A 15,845-nucleotide genomic window follows, 5' to 3' on the forward strand; every position below is an offset into this window, starting at 1 on the left:
TTTTCCCCTTTTCCCTACGACTGCTGCTGGGCGTTCTTGCCTATGGACATAGTATTACCAGTCACTGGCACGAGGCCGCGCAAACCAGATCTGGCTCTGTTGGCCAACGCGGTGCACTGGTGCTTCTTTCTCGATTTCCAATTCATATCGCTATCGCAACGGAGGAGGACGAAAAAAAGCCAATCTGGAGCGTTGTTTCCCTCGTTCCTCGCGCACGCGCTTTTGCGTTCTGCACAGGAAGCTCAAATCGAACACGAAGCAGGCAAAGTTCAGAGCACTGCCCCTCCGCACTCGCAATTGCCAAAAAAAACAACAATAATAATGACAATAATGAAAAAAAAGCTCCACACACACATCGCGAACTTGTTTACCTCACATCGCGCGATCTTCCACTATCTCTGGCGCCGTCCACCTCTCTCGTGTCTTGTGTTTACGCGACAACCGTGCGGAATCCGGAGCAACGGACAGCCATTTTTTGGGGAGACCACGCTCGCGCGCGATCGCCATGGCAACCAGCCCGTGCACGCCCCACACCCACACCCCTCCGCGGTGCTTCCGGGCACAATGCCTCCCCGTTGCCACAGAGACCGGTTCGTAGCTCAGTGCAAAGCGTAGCGTGTTGTTGCTGCTGACAAAAGAAAATTTTTCTTAGCAAAGCAAAGGAGGGGAAACATGGACAGATAGCACCGTACCGTACGTACCCTTGGAAACTCGAAACGAACGAAGCACAGGACACGAAAGAGCGAAAGAGCGGAAGTTTCGTAGGTATATATAGAGGTAGTGTTTGCAGGTTATCATCATCTTCTGAATCTATCTATTGTTTCTTGCCTCATCTCTTACTTCCCTCTTTTCCTTCTTCCTTTTCTCTCTCCCTTCTCTTTTCTTCTTTCTTGTATTGCTTCCCTCAATTGAGTATCTTCTACCAACGAATCCAACTCAATACACGTATTTATTTCTCCAATTACCATGCCTAAAGAGACCCCATCCAAAGCTGCTGCCAATGCATTGTCCGACTTGGAAATCAAAGATTCCAAGTCTAACCTCAACCAGGAATTGGAAACGATGAGAGAGGAAAACAAGGCAAAGTTAGACGCGCTCAAGGAGAAATTCAGCAAGGACGCTGAAAACCACAAGGCTTACTTGAAGTCGCACCAAGTGCACCGCCACAAGCTGAAGGAGATGGAACAGGAAGAACCCTTGTTGAACGAGGACAAGGAGAGAACTGTTCTTTTCCCCATCAAGTACCATGAAATCTGGCAGGCTTACAAGCGTGCCGAAGCTTCCTTCTGGACCGCTGAAGAAATCGATTTGTCTAAAGATATCCATGACTGGAACAACAGAATGAACGAAAACGAGAGATTCTTCATTTCTAGAGTTCTTGCCTTTTTCGCCGCTTCCGACGGTATTGTGAATGAAAACTTGGTTGAGAACTTCTCCACTGAAGTCCAAATCCCAGAAGCAAAGAGTTTCTACGGTTTCCAAATCATGATTGAGAATATCCACTCCGAAACCTACTCCTTGTTGATCGACACCTACATCAAGGACCCCAAGGAAAGTGAGTTCTTGTTCAATGCCATCCACACCATCCCAGAAATCGGGGAGAAGGCTGAATGGGCTCTAAGATGGATCCAGGATGCTGACGCCTTGTTTGGTGAAAGACTAGTCGCCTTTGCCTCCATTGAAGGTGTCTTCTTCTCCGGTTCCTTCGCCTCCATTTTCTGGTTGAAGAAGAGAGGTATGATGCCCGGTTTGACCTTCTCCAACGAGCTGATCTGCAGAGACGAAGGTTTGCACACTGACTTTGCGTGCTTGTTGTTCGCCCATTTGAAGAACAAACCAGACCCAGCCATTGTTGAAAAAATTGTCACCGAGGCCGTCGAAATCGAACAAAGATACTTCTTGGACGCCTTACCAGTTGCCTTGCTGGGTATGAACGCCGACTTGATGAACCAGTACGTCGAGTTCGTCGCCGACAGACTATTGGTCGCCTTCGGTAACAAGAAATTCTACAACGTCGAAAACCCATTCGACTTTATGGAGAACATCTCCCTGGCCGGTAAGACCAACTTCTTCGAAAAGAGAGTCTCTGACTACCAGAAGGCTGGTGTCATGTCCAAGTCTACAAACCAAGAAGCCGGTGCTTTCACCTTCAACGAAGACTTTTAAGAGCTCCTACTTGTCCTCTCACACAGTTTTCTTCCACCTCTTCTTGTCGGGCTTTCGTGCCTCTTATTTATATATATATATATACACTGAAATCATATAAACTTTTTTTATATTGAATTTAAAGATATCAAACGAGAACTCTCCTGGACCATCTTCCATGTGTACGTGACAGAAAGGGCATCGGAAAGTGAAAAAAAAAAAAAAAAAAAAAAAAAATCGTACCCATATTTAAAGAAACCATGTTCTCAGAAGTACCTCCACGCTCGCATGCACATACACATACCTCACTCCCACAATGTCCACTTTCATAAGGGGTCCCATCTGCGGTGCAGACAACTGTCCGTCACGGCTTTGGCGTATCATCAATGGGAGAAGAACCTGTCAATATGGCCATGTCATGGAAGGGGACGTGGAGTTCAATGACGATGAAGACGATCTCACCGGTCTAAGCGCAGGTGTTATCACGAGACGTCTGAACCTCACCACTAACGCCACTGGTAGTTTCCAATCCAGCCAACTCTCAAATTCGCAATTGTTGCAGCAGCAGCAAAGACGATCTCATAAGAAATTCAAGAAACTCATCGGTCACGACGCCAAACTACTATTTCTCAAATCCTTCCAGTTTATCCTGAAAAGGCAGACCTGCTGCCTCATTGAAGACATGCAGTTCCCGGAGGAGTTCGACCACGTCGTGAAGATAATATGGCTGAAAATACTCAAGACAATCAACGATCAACCGCAAGAGGAGTTGAGACTCCGATTGCACATGACATCGACGATTTCCATCCTATACCTCGCATCCACACATCTGTCCCTACCAGTCTACACTTGTGATTATATCAAATGGATATGTAGCGCCAAGATGCCGTATTTCCAGGCAAGTGAACTACTGCCGAAAGCATGGCGAACCCGCCTGCCGAATTACTATGTCTCCATATTGGAAGGTTCGATTTCCCCCTTTGACGGCCAGTTGTACAACAAAATCGCTTTGACGTGTGGTACGATCCAATTCAACCAGTCTTTCAACTCTGAGATTTCATGCCAAGGTTTACTATTGAAACTGGTGATGCAATACACTCTCCCCCCACAGTTTTACTTTTTTACAAAGCAAATGATCGAATTCGAAGAGACCGATATTCAGAACCTGGCGCTATGGGAAAGGACGGACGAACGCCACACGGGAGCAATAAGCAATCACGCTGAACTCAGAGTCATTTCATATTTCATGCTCACAATATATTGGGTTCTTTTATGTGATATGGACCGTCAATATCCACTAAAATGGGTCCTCACACTCACGGATTCATTAACTTTTCATACAGCAACGAGAGAGTCTATTGACAGAAACATCGTTAGCGTGGTCTACCCAGATAAACCGACTTCTAATGACTACTTTCGGTGGTCTGATGACGAAACCCTAGAGTTCTTGAACTGGATGGACAAGAAGTTCTTGCCTACACAAAAAAAGTCTTTGCATAACGAAAGTGGTTCGGATGATATGACCATTGATCAAAAAATTGCCAGAAGGAAATTGTACAAGATTTTCCCCTTGGACAGCGATACTAATGATAATGGTGAAGCCAAGGACTCAGATCATCGGTTGACCTTCATCGAAGAATTACAAGAAAGATACGCGAAACAAACGCCTTTTCTCAACAACAATAAAACATTGCCTTTCACTACCCGTCAAGATGCCAATCTACCGGCCAGAAAGGATGCCATCCATAGGCTTCTGACCAAAATTGCATCACAACTTTCAACGGACTTTGCCATATCTGAGCAACAACTGAAAGACTGTGTTTTTAGGATCAAAAAAGCTTGCATACATAGAATGAATTAACGCTTTTTTGGCTGCTCCACTGTCCCGTTTATTTTAAGTAACATATATCATCAACTTGCATTTATTACATATACACATTACCATAAAGGCATATCCTTAGTCGCACCTATATCGAGACTTCCATATCGCCAATGGGCCAAATTCTCTTCTGTCAAAATATAAGGATTAGTTTGTGAAGTCAATACTTTGATCATAACAGCAATCTATCTAGTCATATATTACTACACCCTATATACCATAGTCTATAGTTGGTAATCTGACAAAATGACAAACGGGAAGAAAGAAGGAGGGAAGCTTCATGTACAACACTGGGCCAATCATTAGTGCCATCGCATATTATAAGAGCAGGTGAACGCATAGTTTATCTAACTTCCCCAAGTCTGTTTCATTTGTTGATTTCAAAAATGGAAAAAACATCAACATGATTGAAACAATTTTTTTATTGCCCAGTGGCCCATTGAGCAAATCCACCTTGAGCAAATGCTTGCAGGGCGCTCCCGAACCCAGTAGACGACAATCGTCCTATTTTACTATCAGTGGACTCAGAAGCCTTGTTTAGTTCGTCAACGGAAGCAACTATCCTGTTTACATTTGTTTCTATGACCATGCCTCCTTGTACAATTTCTTCCAATACACTTTCTAAAGTTTGCCAGTTGAAAATTAAATCAAGTTCGTTAACCTCAGTAAAACAACGGTCTAAGGATTCTACAAAAGTTTGGATCAGATCTAATATGGCCAGCTCTGATTCTTGGTCATCCACGATGAAAGTGAAATATAATGTGGCATAGTTCTTGTATATAATTTGAATATCTTCATTATTTACCTCGCTTCTATTATTTTCATTGCTCAGCAAAAGCGATGGTGGTGTGACTAAAAACGAGCTTTGGAAATCGCTATTTCTTTGGGAGATCAATTCATATACTTGTTCCAATAGCAATTTCTGCTTAGGGAGATCGACGGGCGTATAAAATTTCACTAATCTAGGTTGGCATTTCTTATTGACTGATTTACGTAATGAAGTACTGTTAGTAGCGTGTACATTTGATGGTAAAAAAGGAGTGTCGAAAAACTATACGTACATATTAAAACAGCATGGATCATTGGGTAACGTAGTGTAGTGTTTGGGCCTTTGTGATTGAAATTTAATATTGTTTCATCAAATGTGATTTCTCTTTAAATGAACTTTGTAAAAAATAATGCTTCGATTATCTCAAATGAAAGTGAGAAAAATAAAATGCGCAAGCCCGGAATCGAACCGGGGGCCCAACGATGGCAACGTTGGATTTTACCACTAAACCACTTGCGCTAGTTATTTGTTGGAGTTGTATTCTTTTCAATGATCCTCACTAATTAATAATTGAGGTACAGATTAAGACCACTACTGCTGCTGCTAAAGTGTTACCACATGCGGTGTTTGTAGTATGACGTAAATTATGGAACCAATACAAGATTCAACTGACGGCAAATTGGTGGAAGTTGGCGCGCAAGAACTAATAATGTGATAGGATCAATAAATGACTGCTTACAAAACCGGATAAGAGTATTTGCAATATTATTTAGAGTCGTTGGTTCCCTTTCTGTAGATTCATAATCCATGAGGAGGACTTTTGGTATGTTCTATATACTTCATATCGTTCGTTTCCTTTATCAAAACATAATTTAAACTGCTGCCATAGAATTCACGCTTATCCAACGGGCTTACGCAGTGCCGTGCTTCTATTTGCAGATTTTATATAATATTTAAAGATATGCTGATGTAACGTTATTGACGGCAAAGGAAGTCCAAAATAAAGAACGCATAAAAGCGTGAAGCAATGTTAGCTTTTTTTAGTTTTTCAACTGTTCCCTTTTGAGTTCAAAAGGAAACTTGCTGATCTCTAGTATCCTGTTGATTGTTTGTACGTTTATACTATCGTTAAAGGCTTCTACCCAACTTTTGCCCTTCGGGCACTTTTTGGGGGTCAAGAACTTATCCCAATTCAAGTTGGCGACTTTCTGAACGCTCCTACTGACGTCTTCCTTGAACTCGTTCAGGGTGTCTTTATCAGGAAATATCTTAACAATGTATAAATAGTAGCCGTCCTTTGCTGTCCCAGCAGTACTTCTACCAGACTTGTCCAATAACCCTTTCTCTGATTTGCCTTTTACGGTGGGAGAAGTACCACTCAAGAATTTCTTCAAACCGTTGTATTCCCAAATGGCCTTATCACCATTTAGTCTACACCACTCTTTGATAAACGTCATTTTCACTTTTGTTTTCAAATCCCGTCTTAAGTATGCAAATTCTGAGGGGATGTTGTTCCTATGTCTAGAAGTCAGTCGTGACACTGTCGTCTGAATTTTGCTTAATTCGACTTCATCGATTTTCGATATTCTAGATTCATTGAAATACTTTTGATCTTTATTCAAAATCTTACCATTCAGAAAAAACTTCTTATTGGATTTAACTGTTACGGCGGGTCTACTTTTCCTAAAACAAGACATGAAATGATCTTCTGGAAAATAATAAAGTTGAAAAAATCTGCTATCGTATACCAATGAATGGGGTGAAAATTTCTTTCCAATTGTTATGTATGCTTGGATGGGAGAAATTACTCCCCGAAGTTTACTAGCAGCATATTTTACTGGATCCCATTTCATTTCTTGTTTTCTCTGTAAATTAGAGAACCTGCTTAGCGTAGTATTCCTAACACATAAGTCCTTCGCTGAGTTAACTGAATCCCTTCTTGGAAGATTGTTAAGTGAAATGGGCATGGTATCCTTTGTTACCATGAAGTTTGAAAAGAGATCACTTCTATGTATAGCGGTTGATGGTCGGACCACCAGCCTGCTCTTAACGCTTTGTGACAGTAGCATAGAGTGTACCCTCATGGTTTAACCTCTTTATCGACCTCTTTTACCTCATCTAAAATCGCTTTGATAATATGTTTAGTACTCTGCGTCAAAAGATTTTCTTAATTTTTTCCTTTATTAAAGGAGTATTGACAGTAATAACTTCTAAGCTAGGCCATTGCTGAGAGAAAATCAGCTTTATGGCGCGAACTGCAAAAGTCATTTTGTAGGACAATACACACTGGAGGGTGATCATCATTTTCAGAAATGAGAGTTCCTGCTTCCACAGGGGAAGCATTTTTGATGCAATCGCCTCAAAATCACGGTGATTGAATCGAAGCGATGGCTTTTACATAACAGATTCAAGATGTACTAAATACGTATGGTATATAATAGAAAACTTTTGTATCAGAAGCATTCATCTCTGAAAGAAATGTGCACAAATAAAAGACAGCTTAAACATAATTCGTTAATCTTGAAATGGTTTCTTCTGTAGAAATTACGAACATACAGGCAAGTAATAATAACGAAAAATTGCGAAGGAAAAAGATGGAACTAAAACTTTCATAAATAGTAATGAAAAAAGTTACCATCCTAAGCATTCCCTTGCAACAACTCTAAAAACCTTCAACTTCCCACATCTCATATGGCTCAGTTTGTAACTATTTTGGATGATTTTTCCCTCTTGATTTTCAATAACTCTGAACTTGTTCTTGGTGAAATCATAATCAGTTACAACGCTCGAATACGGTGTGGTAGCATCCATTCCAACGCTGATGACTTCATTCTTCCCAATTTTTTTATGTGCTTCAAACTTGGCCTTTCTAATTACAAGTATGTCACCTGGTCTAATCTTTTGTAAGTTCTTCACCAGTTGTTCGTTTCCATCTTCAGGTTTATAGCTTAGTATAGTTGCACCAAATGTCCTTAGTCCTATAGGTTGTATAATCTCCTTTTTGAATTCGGAAACGATTTGTGGTACAAAGCTTTTAGCACCGATATGTGAATTTATCAACGAATGTGATTTCTCTACAATCTTTGCATTGAACCTTTGAGCATATTCATCTAGAATATGTCCTGATTGTGCCTCGATCGGTGATGGAAAGCGCTCTTGGAGAGTTGTTACTGTTTTCTCTGGGTTCGCACTGTCGAAAATCAACGAGAATCTCAATTGTGAGTAGTTCTCAAACAGGAAATAAAAATCTCTGACCACCCATTTTTGATGTAACCTTTTCGAAATGACATGATCATCGATTTCCATCAAGAATTTCAACTTCAAGTTGCTTATGGCAGAAGGTGCCGTTTTGTTAATCCACCATCTTTCTTTGGGATTAAACTCAACTTTGACATTACTGGACATTTCACCTAGATCATGTGTCGTTGACCTTTTCATAGAGGCCATTTTTGGTGTAGGTTTAGACTGAGGGAAAGGTTCTGTGCTGCGATCCGTTGATAAAGGTACATTGGGAGGTAAAGCTGGTGGCTCTCTTTCTACGCGAGGTGGCACCAGAGCTGGTGCGAGTGATTTTACACCCGGTACCGAAGGTAAAGAAGCCGTAATGTGTGGAGGTAGTGGTGGTGGCAGAGGACCCGTGTGCGTTGAAGCTCCATGTGTTATTGATGTCTCAGCCTTAAATTCAGGGGTCGCCTGTGGGACTGGTGGTGCATGTGGAAGCGGGGGAGCTGCCTTCAGTTCCGGAAGATACTCTTCAGGTACAGGTGGGGGAGGAGGACCCGACGGTGTGGGAATATCGATGTCCTCCTCCAATTCTTCGTGTTTAGGTACTGCTGGAGGTGCTGGAGGTGCTGGAGGTACAGGGGGGGTTGAACGCACGGATGGCGCTGGGGGGAGTGGGGGCGCTGAACGGAATGGTAGTTTTTTCCCAATATCAGATTCCTGGCTCAAAATTGGTGCTTGTGGGACAGATATGGGGATATTTGAATCAGTTTCACTTAACGCAGATGGTTTGGTTGAAAGCGGACCATGGTGCTCGTTTTCAGACATTCTCCTATGTTGCTCTGGAATAGCCTTACTGGAAGATTTTATTGACTCGTTGCGAGTAGCGCCCGGTCTTGGCGGAGATACTGGTGGAACATCTGCAGCGGTTCTTTGTTGCTGAACATTCACAGTGTCAGATGGGGGCTCCGTAGTATGATGGGGGGCTGGTGGAGCTTCAGGGCTAATTTCTCTCTCCAAAGATGTGTTGATTGCTTTATTACTTTTCTGGGAAACCTGTCCCACCGAATGTCTTTTCAGCCCGTCGGTCGCATCCTCAAATTCGTGATCATCAGTGTCTTCCTCTGAGTCACTGTACTCCGGATATGCACTGTCACCAACAGCTAAATCGTGATAGGCGTGTGCACCATGGTCTTGCTTCTGTTCGTCCTTCACAGCGGAATGAGGGTCCAGCGTTTTATGTTCAGACAATGGGTTTTCTTCTGTCGGACCTGGTTTGAAAAAGGGATTAGAGTTTGGGTCCACAAATGGCATAACAGGTATTGCATGAGGAAGTTCTTGCAATTGCTCAGCTTCCCTCTGTTTGTGTTGTTTTTTCTTGTGCTCTTCTGGTACGTTACTGCCGACCCCAGAATTCATACCAAATGGATTGAAGCCGACAGGAGCCCCAAATCTGCCAGCACCTGAAAGTTTAGCCATTCTTTCTCTCAAGGCTGCTCTGCGATTTTCCTCACTATCTTCCTCTTCTTCTTCTTCTTCTTCTTCTTCATCTTTTTCATCTTTTTCATCTTTTTCTTCTCCTCTCCCTTCTACTTCTTCTTTTCTATTTTCTTCTTCCTCTTCACTTGCGTGACCTGCCTCTATGTCCTCGACAACCTGTCCCTTGCTTGATTCGTTCTTCTGTGACTCCCGCACATTCTCGTTGTCCTCAGCGTATTCATCTAAAATCTGTTCTTTCTCTACGTCGCTCGTATCTTCGTCGTCACTGAGCGAGGTCTTAGCATTCTCTCTGAGTTCCAGCGGCTCTACTTGATTGTCCTCAGTTTCTTCAGTTTCTTCAGTTTCTAAACTGGGTTTGTACTCATTAGCAACTCTGCCATCGTGCTCTTGTTCATGCTTAGCTTTTTTTTCCAACTTTTCTTCTTCTCTTGCCGCTTGCAATCTTTGCTGTTCCTGCAGAAGGGCAATTCTCTCTTTTAGACTCATCTGAGGTTGGTCCTTTTTCAACTGCTCATTTTCAGTTTCCATTTCTCCACTTTCCGCTTGTGCACGATTAATTGGGTCAGGAACAGTCTTTTTTTGATTTTCCTTCATAGACCTTCTTCTTTCCAGATTGCTGGTATCATTAGTTGGAATTCCAGGGGGTACATAGTATTTAGGAGCATCCGCCACAATGGTCTTCTTCACAGGTATATTCTCCAAATTAAAATGGCTCGATCCTGGTAGGGGAGCCTGCTCTGATACATCTTGATTGAACATGGACAGGCGGGCCTTCAATTTTGGAGAATCCATGGGAACGTTTCTTTCTTGGTTGCTAGGCAAATCATGCTGAGCCGGTGCCGGTGCTGACACTGGCACCGGCACTGGTACTGGTTGTGGGGGGGCACTTTCTTTTTTAGATTCAGAAAAGACAGGCTCTGAAAGGGTCTCTGGTTTTACAGGAGGAGCTGCGGTATGTTGCTGGGTAGGTGCTGCAGTCGCGGCCGATTCACTTTCCTTTAGACTGCCAGACGTTTGAATAGCAACAAAACTTTTAGGAAAGATACCCTCGACAATGTCGCCACTGGAATCCCGGTACTCACCGTAATACCATTCTGCGTCTTCAACAGAAGTAATAGTGATCTCCTGGTCTTTCTCAAAGTTCAAATCGTCCTCGTAATCGGACTTGTAAGGGAACTGCGCCACCACTTTGAAGGGCACCTCGGGTTCACTCATCCTTGGATTGCGTAAATTCGTTTTCTTCTATCAGTAGTAGCAGTTGGAAGACAATTAGTGGTTAACGGCGATTGGACACTCCTCTTTGCAAACGCGTTAGTAAGCACCATTTCCAATTAAGTCTTCATTAAGGAGTTTAGAACACCCACGGTGAATAGGGGCCTTGGTAAACCTATGACATCATTTAGGGCACATGGCCTATTTTACATAGGACAAAACCTAGCATATGAGGGCAATTTAATAGACGCCCTGTCATTATATAGGGGTTTTGCCAAAGTAGTGCGGGTAGCAGACGTGAAACGCGAAAACGGAATATAATGACAATGTAAATATCATCATCTTGAAGTAATTATTAACAAGATCGTAATATGGTGTTTGAGAAACAGGTGAAAGTTGCTCAAGACAGTGCTATCTTTATACGGCAGTAAAAATATACTTTTTCGGCGGTTTTCCCTTTCTTTCCAGGTGAAAGTAACTTTGTTTTGGTGGCGCTGGAGATGAATCACACAAATGAGTACAGGCGGGAAGAGGTAGGAGCGGCTAACGAACAATTCCTTTACAACAAGACAGTGAAGTCCGTCTACGCAGACGCACTGAAGGACAAGATGAATAGGGAGCAAACGATTGGTCCGCATGATATCAGGAAAAGATCATTTGCTGATGGCAGCGAAACGGACAAATGTGACGTGGGTAAAGAAAATGATTCCACGTACGAGGTGTTCAAGAAAAATCTAGGCGCTCCTATAGATCATCATGACTATGACGATGATGACTACGACGACGACGACGACGATCTTTATTCTGAGGACGACGGATATAGCGATGAAGATTACACAGATGAGGCAGACAAGAGTTTCATAGAGGAAAGCGACTCAAACGACTACGACTTGGAAGGCGATTCAGAGTTTGAAGAAAACTGGGAGGGGCCAGATGGATCTAGAGGGTTGCAATGGGGGAAGTATATCTTTTATGGGGCGTTTTTCCTAATTCTTTATTTTCTTGGTTATTTTTTGATCACATCCATGAAAAATAATGAAGACGACGGCCCTAAATTCGGTGCTACATCATCCTCAGGTAAATCATTCGCTAATCTGCAGAAACAGGTAAATCATTTGTACAGTGAATTGAGTAACCGGGACGAAAAACAAAGTTCCGAACTGGATAAAACGATAAAAGTCATCATCTCCCAATTCGAGAAGAATATCAAGAAACTGTTACCTTCGAATCTGGTCAATTTTGAAAATGACATTAATTCGCTGACGAAACAAGTCCAAACAATTTCTACCTCTATGAGTCACTTGCAGAGGCAAAATTATGGGTTCACTGTTGAAAACGTTACTCAATGGCAAGATCAATTAATTAAACAGCTGGACAGCCACCTCCCTCAAGAAATACCTGTAGTAATTGACAATTCCTCGTCGCTTCTAATTATCCCTGAATTACACAATTATTTGTCTGTGTTGATTTCTGATGTTATTGAGTCTCCGGGGATTATCACCACTGGCGGTGATAAAAACCCCTGGGAGTATGATTTGAATCACTATGTAAAGGAGATCCTCTCAAATGAATTACAGTACATTGATAAGGATTATTTTATTCGAGAAATGAACACAAGATTGCAGTCGAACAAACAAGAGATTTGGCAAGAAATCGCAAATAAATTAGAATCACAGCAACAGCAGCATGTTCAACAAGACTATTCCAAGGCACCACAGCAATACTCGAGTATTTTGATGAAAAGATTAATAAATCAAATTTACAATTCTAACCAACATCAATGGGAGGACGATTTAGATTTTGCCACTTATGTTCAAGGAACGAAATTATTGAACCATCTGACTTCACCGACCTGGAAGCAAGGCAATGGGGTGCAACCGATAGAGTTACTGACGGACTCCAAACAGAGCTCTTCAACCTACTGGCAATGCGAGAACGAACCAGGGTGTTCATGGGCCGTAAGATTCAAAACTCCTCTATATTTGACCAAAATCTCATACATACACGGCCGGTTTACCAACAACTTACATATAATGAACTCAGCACCAAAGGTGATTTCACTGTACGTAAAGCTGTCGCAGATCAAAGAGACCAAGGGATTGCGGTCCTTGGCAGGCCAGTACGGTTTCGGGCAGCCCCACAAGAGAGATCAAAACTACATCAATATTGCCAAGTTTGAGTACAGGTTGACAGATACCAGAATACGTCAGCAAATATCTTTACCACCATGGTTTATTCAATTAAAACCTCTTATACGCTCGATAGTCTTCCAAGTGGATGAAAATTATGGGAACCAGAAGTTCACGTCTTTGAGAAAATTTATCATCAACGGTGTGACGCCCCAAGATTTGCAAATCATCGAAAACAACGAGTTCCCTGTTTTATTAGGGGACGTTCCCGAATATGGTGTCGTTCAGAACAACAACAAAGGTAAAAGGAAGGCTTTGCCGTCAACGCCCCCATACGCATCGCCATCTATGATTAGCTCCAGGTTCCATCCCGCTTCAAGCGTTCCATCGTTCGGGCAGGATGAACTAGATCAATAAACGACAAAGCTACCCAGCCCAGAAAGTCGCGCACATTGACCGGTACACCCTTTAAGTCATAGGGTTACCTAATCACTACCCGCTTGAGTGCCGGTGTAAATACCGTAATCCCACCCCTTTACACACAGCCACACGGCATTCGAATGCTACTTCCATGGATATATTCGCGTTCCACGATCAACGGCACTGGAAGCTCTCCTCGTACTATTTAAGGTTGCAGTCGTTTGGAAATCGGAATATCTGGTTCCTTTCTTGGACACTTTGCGGGAAATTTTCCCTGTCTGAAAAATTGAAAATCAGAAACATCTTTAAAATAGGTAAAAAAAGGGAAATTTTTCAAGCATAGCATAAAGCGCCTAGTTTTGTTTCGATAATCAGCCATTTTTGTACGTTTCAATCATACGGTTTTTGCTTCAATTTCCATTTTTTCGTTTACTTATTCAGCGTACATCTTTTTTAGCATTCCAATTAATATAGCAAGATTTAAATTCATATATTCTTGGCATTTTATCACATTCAGGCCCTCAAAAAGTATATAGGACCTCACCCTAGCATATCTACATTCTTCTTCACGTCGAAACCTCCAGGCAACGCAACAGGAAAACTAAAATTATGGGCTTTCTAAATTCGCTGAAGAAACCGGTCAATATCAAGAGCTCGCTCCCTAAGTTCTCCCGCAGTACCACGTTCACTTCGAGCAGCCATCCAATAAGTTCGCGGTCCTTCCAAGAATTACCGCCAGAGCTGTTTGCCATCACTAAGCCTATATTCAAGTTGCTGCAAGCACAAGCAAACAAGGTATATTTTCAATCTTCCGAGGTTGAAGCAGTGTGGGATATCAAGGATTCTTCTGGTCATGTTTTTGAAGCAAAGTCGATCTCCTTGGTCGGCTCCCGCATCATCGTTGCAGACTCCTCTGTCGGGGTTATGGACGTCGCCATCATAGATTCTCCGTCCAATATGAACCAATGTGAGATTTCGAGCGTCGGCGAATTTCTGCAGTTCAATAATGGCCTGTTATCTGTTGCATGTAACGACTTTGCCTTGTTGGAGAAATTCAAAAGGTTATGCATGATCTCCATTTTTGAGTTTGTTTCCATATATAAGGCCCTGACCGGTACGGTCATTTCATCTTATGGATTGAGAATGTCTGATATGCATATCATCCTGAACTCACCGTTCAATTTCAAGGATTGGTGTGAAATTTACCTTGATGGACAAGGCTGGGTTAAAGTTTGGTGCCATATCGATAAAGTGTCCAAAAGTAGTAATTCCAAAAGTAATAGTGATCATGACACCAAAGGGAAATACCAAATCAGATTTTTTAGAGATGACAAGTCCACATCTAGCAAGAACTGCATTTTTTTCATTCCTGACAACGAATACGTTCAAGACGTATTTTTCTATAATGCAGACTCAGCTGAGCCTTCCAAGAATATGAATGAATTTTTCCAACGCTTGCAAATGATCAAACTCGTTGGTAACGTGCGCTTCTGTGGTGATACAGATCTGAATGACATAATGGATAATGGATCGATTAACAGTAGTGCAAACAACGGTAGTGGCGACAGCAGCTCAGCGGCTTTGAACAATGAAAGTCCCAGCACCACGCCAAAGAGTAGAACTTTCTTTTCACCAAAAGGTCACAAAAGAAACAGTTCTCATGTCAGCTCTTTAACTTCAAGGTCAACGAAAAAGCCCATCACTAACTTCACGACGCGTACGAATGGGCTCTTAATTAGACCATTGCCTCATCACGGTGTACATCATTTGGAAGCAATGATCAGGTTCATCATTCCCTTGATGGATTGTGCAAGGCTTTATGGACGTCCCGTTCAATTTAAGACGGACAGAACTGATGTAAATTCACTGATGTTCGGGTTACCTAAATTGCCCTCAGTGGATTATTTTGCTCAAGAAGAGATTGTCCACTTAATGACCCAGGAATTCAATCCTTTGAAAGAAAAAGATACTGACGACACAATGGCCTTGGCTATGTCAAGATTTTCTAGCTATTTGCAGGAAAGAATGACGAAAGTCTCTAAGAGAAATACGGAGCTGAGTTTCAAGACCTTTGGTGATGTTATGGGCGTATATAAATCTACAAAAGATCGCGCTAAACTGGGTTCCATTGGCGATAAAGATAGTTCGGTGAAGGAACTTTCGTTGAGCGATAAGAGTAACATCAGTTCTGAATCAACGAACGTGATGAACCAATTGCAGATTAATGCCCGTGAATTCCAAAACTCTATGTGCGAACGTCCTATCGTCGCAAGCACATCCCCCTTGGCCTAGCTGTTTCCAGATATGGCTGCAGTTTGGGAAGCTCGCCCACAATATATATTTCAGTAGTGAAGTAGTGGTCTCGTATTTACAGCCCAATATAGTTTAATGTGATATATCTTTGTGTATGCTTTGGTGTCAGTTACTTTCGTTTAGCGTGATGCGTTATTGTGAAAAAAAAATAGCAAATCGCCACTCCATGAAAAGAGCATAGTATAAGTGAGAAAAGCATTGGAAACATCGATTGCTCAGATATCAAGGTCACCATATACAACGGTAACATAAGCCA

General features: G+C 42.2%; 7 protein-coding genes and 1 non-coding gene across 8 annotated transcripts; 4 read left to right on the forward strand and 4 right to left on the reverse strand.

Annotated features, from left to right (window-relative positions):
• Nucleotides 1-966: 966 nt before the first annotated feature.
• On the forward strand, nucleotides 967-2,166 carry RNR2 (ribonucleotide-diphosphate reductase subunit RNR2; the record flags this gene model as incomplete). Its single annotated transcript, XM_056229026.1, has 1 exon — nucleotides 967-2,166. One exon carries the CDS (start codon nucleotides 967-969, stop codon nucleotides 2,164-2,166), a length of 1,200 nt encoding a protein of 399 aa, XP_056083086.1.
• Nucleotides 2,167-2,461: 295 nt separating this feature from the next.
• RRN7 (Rrn7p) lies at nucleotides 2,462-4,006 on the forward strand (the record flags this gene model as incomplete). Its single annotated transcript, XM_056229027.1, has 1 exon — nucleotides 2,462-4,006. One exon carries the CDS (start codon nucleotides 2,462-2,464, stop codon nucleotides 4,004-4,006), a length of 1,545 nt encoding a protein of 514 aa, XP_056083087.1.
• Nucleotides 4,007-4,445: 439 nt separating this feature from the next.
• Nucleotides 4,446-5,107, reverse strand: APS3 (Aps3p; the record flags this gene model as incomplete). The annotated part of the gene is made up of 2 exons (XM_056229028.1): nucleotides 4,446-5,008; nucleotides 5,086-5,107. 2 exons carry the CDS (start codon nucleotides 5,105-5,107, stop codon nucleotides 4,446-4,448), a joined length of 585 nt encoding a protein of 194 aa, XP_056083088.1.
• Nucleotides 5,108-5,241: 134 nt separating this feature from the next.
• Nucleotides 5,242-5,312, reverse strand: Skdi_10.trna13G. Its single transcript has one exon. It is a non-coding gene; the product is annotated as a tRNA-Gly (tRNA).
• Nucleotides 5,313-5,833: 521 nt separating this feature from the next.
• Nucleotides 5,834-6,877, reverse strand: PET130 (Pet130p; the record flags this gene model as incomplete). The annotated part of the gene is made up of 1 exon (XM_056229029.1): nucleotides 5,834-6,877. The coding sequence occupies one exon, from the start codon at nucleotides 6,875-6,877 to the stop codon at nucleotides 5,834-5,836; it is 1,044 nt and encodes a 347-aa protein (XP_056083089.1).
• A 547-nt stretch (nucleotides 6,878-7,424) lies between these two features.
• Nucleotides 7,425-10,730, reverse strand: BBC1 (Bbc1p; the record flags this gene model as incomplete). Its single annotated transcript, XM_056229030.1, has 1 exon — nucleotides 7,425-10,730. The coding sequence occupies one exon, from the start codon at nucleotides 10,728-10,730 to the stop codon at nucleotides 7,425-7,427; it is 3,306 nt and encodes a 1,101-aa protein (XP_056083090.1).
• A 497-nt stretch (nucleotides 10,731-11,227) lies between these two features.
• On the forward strand, nucleotides 11,228-13,273 carry MPS3 (Mps3p; the record flags this gene model as incomplete). Its single annotated transcript, XM_056229031.1, has 1 exon — nucleotides 11,228-13,273. One exon carries the CDS (start codon nucleotides 11,228-11,230, stop codon nucleotides 13,271-13,273), a length of 2,046 nt encoding a protein of 681 aa, XP_056083091.1.
• A 612-nt stretch (nucleotides 13,274-13,885) lies between these two features.
• On the forward strand, nucleotides 13,886-15,568 carry TPH3 (Tph3p; the record flags this gene model as incomplete). The annotated part of the gene is made up of 1 exon (XM_056229032.1): nucleotides 13,886-15,568. One exon carries the CDS (start codon nucleotides 13,886-13,888, stop codon nucleotides 15,566-15,568), a length of 1,683 nt encoding a protein of 560 aa, XP_056083092.1.
• Between the last annotated feature and the right edge of the window lie 277 nt (nucleotides 15,569-15,845).

The sequence above is a fragment of the Saccharomyces kudriavzevii genome, assembly GCF_947243775.1.
Source record: "Saccharomyces kudriavzevii IFO 1802 strain IFO1802 genome assembly, chromosome: 10".
Lineage (NCBI taxonomy): Eukaryota > Fungi > Ascomycota > Saccharomycetes > Saccharomycetales > Saccharomycetaceae > Saccharomyces > Saccharomyces kudriavzevii.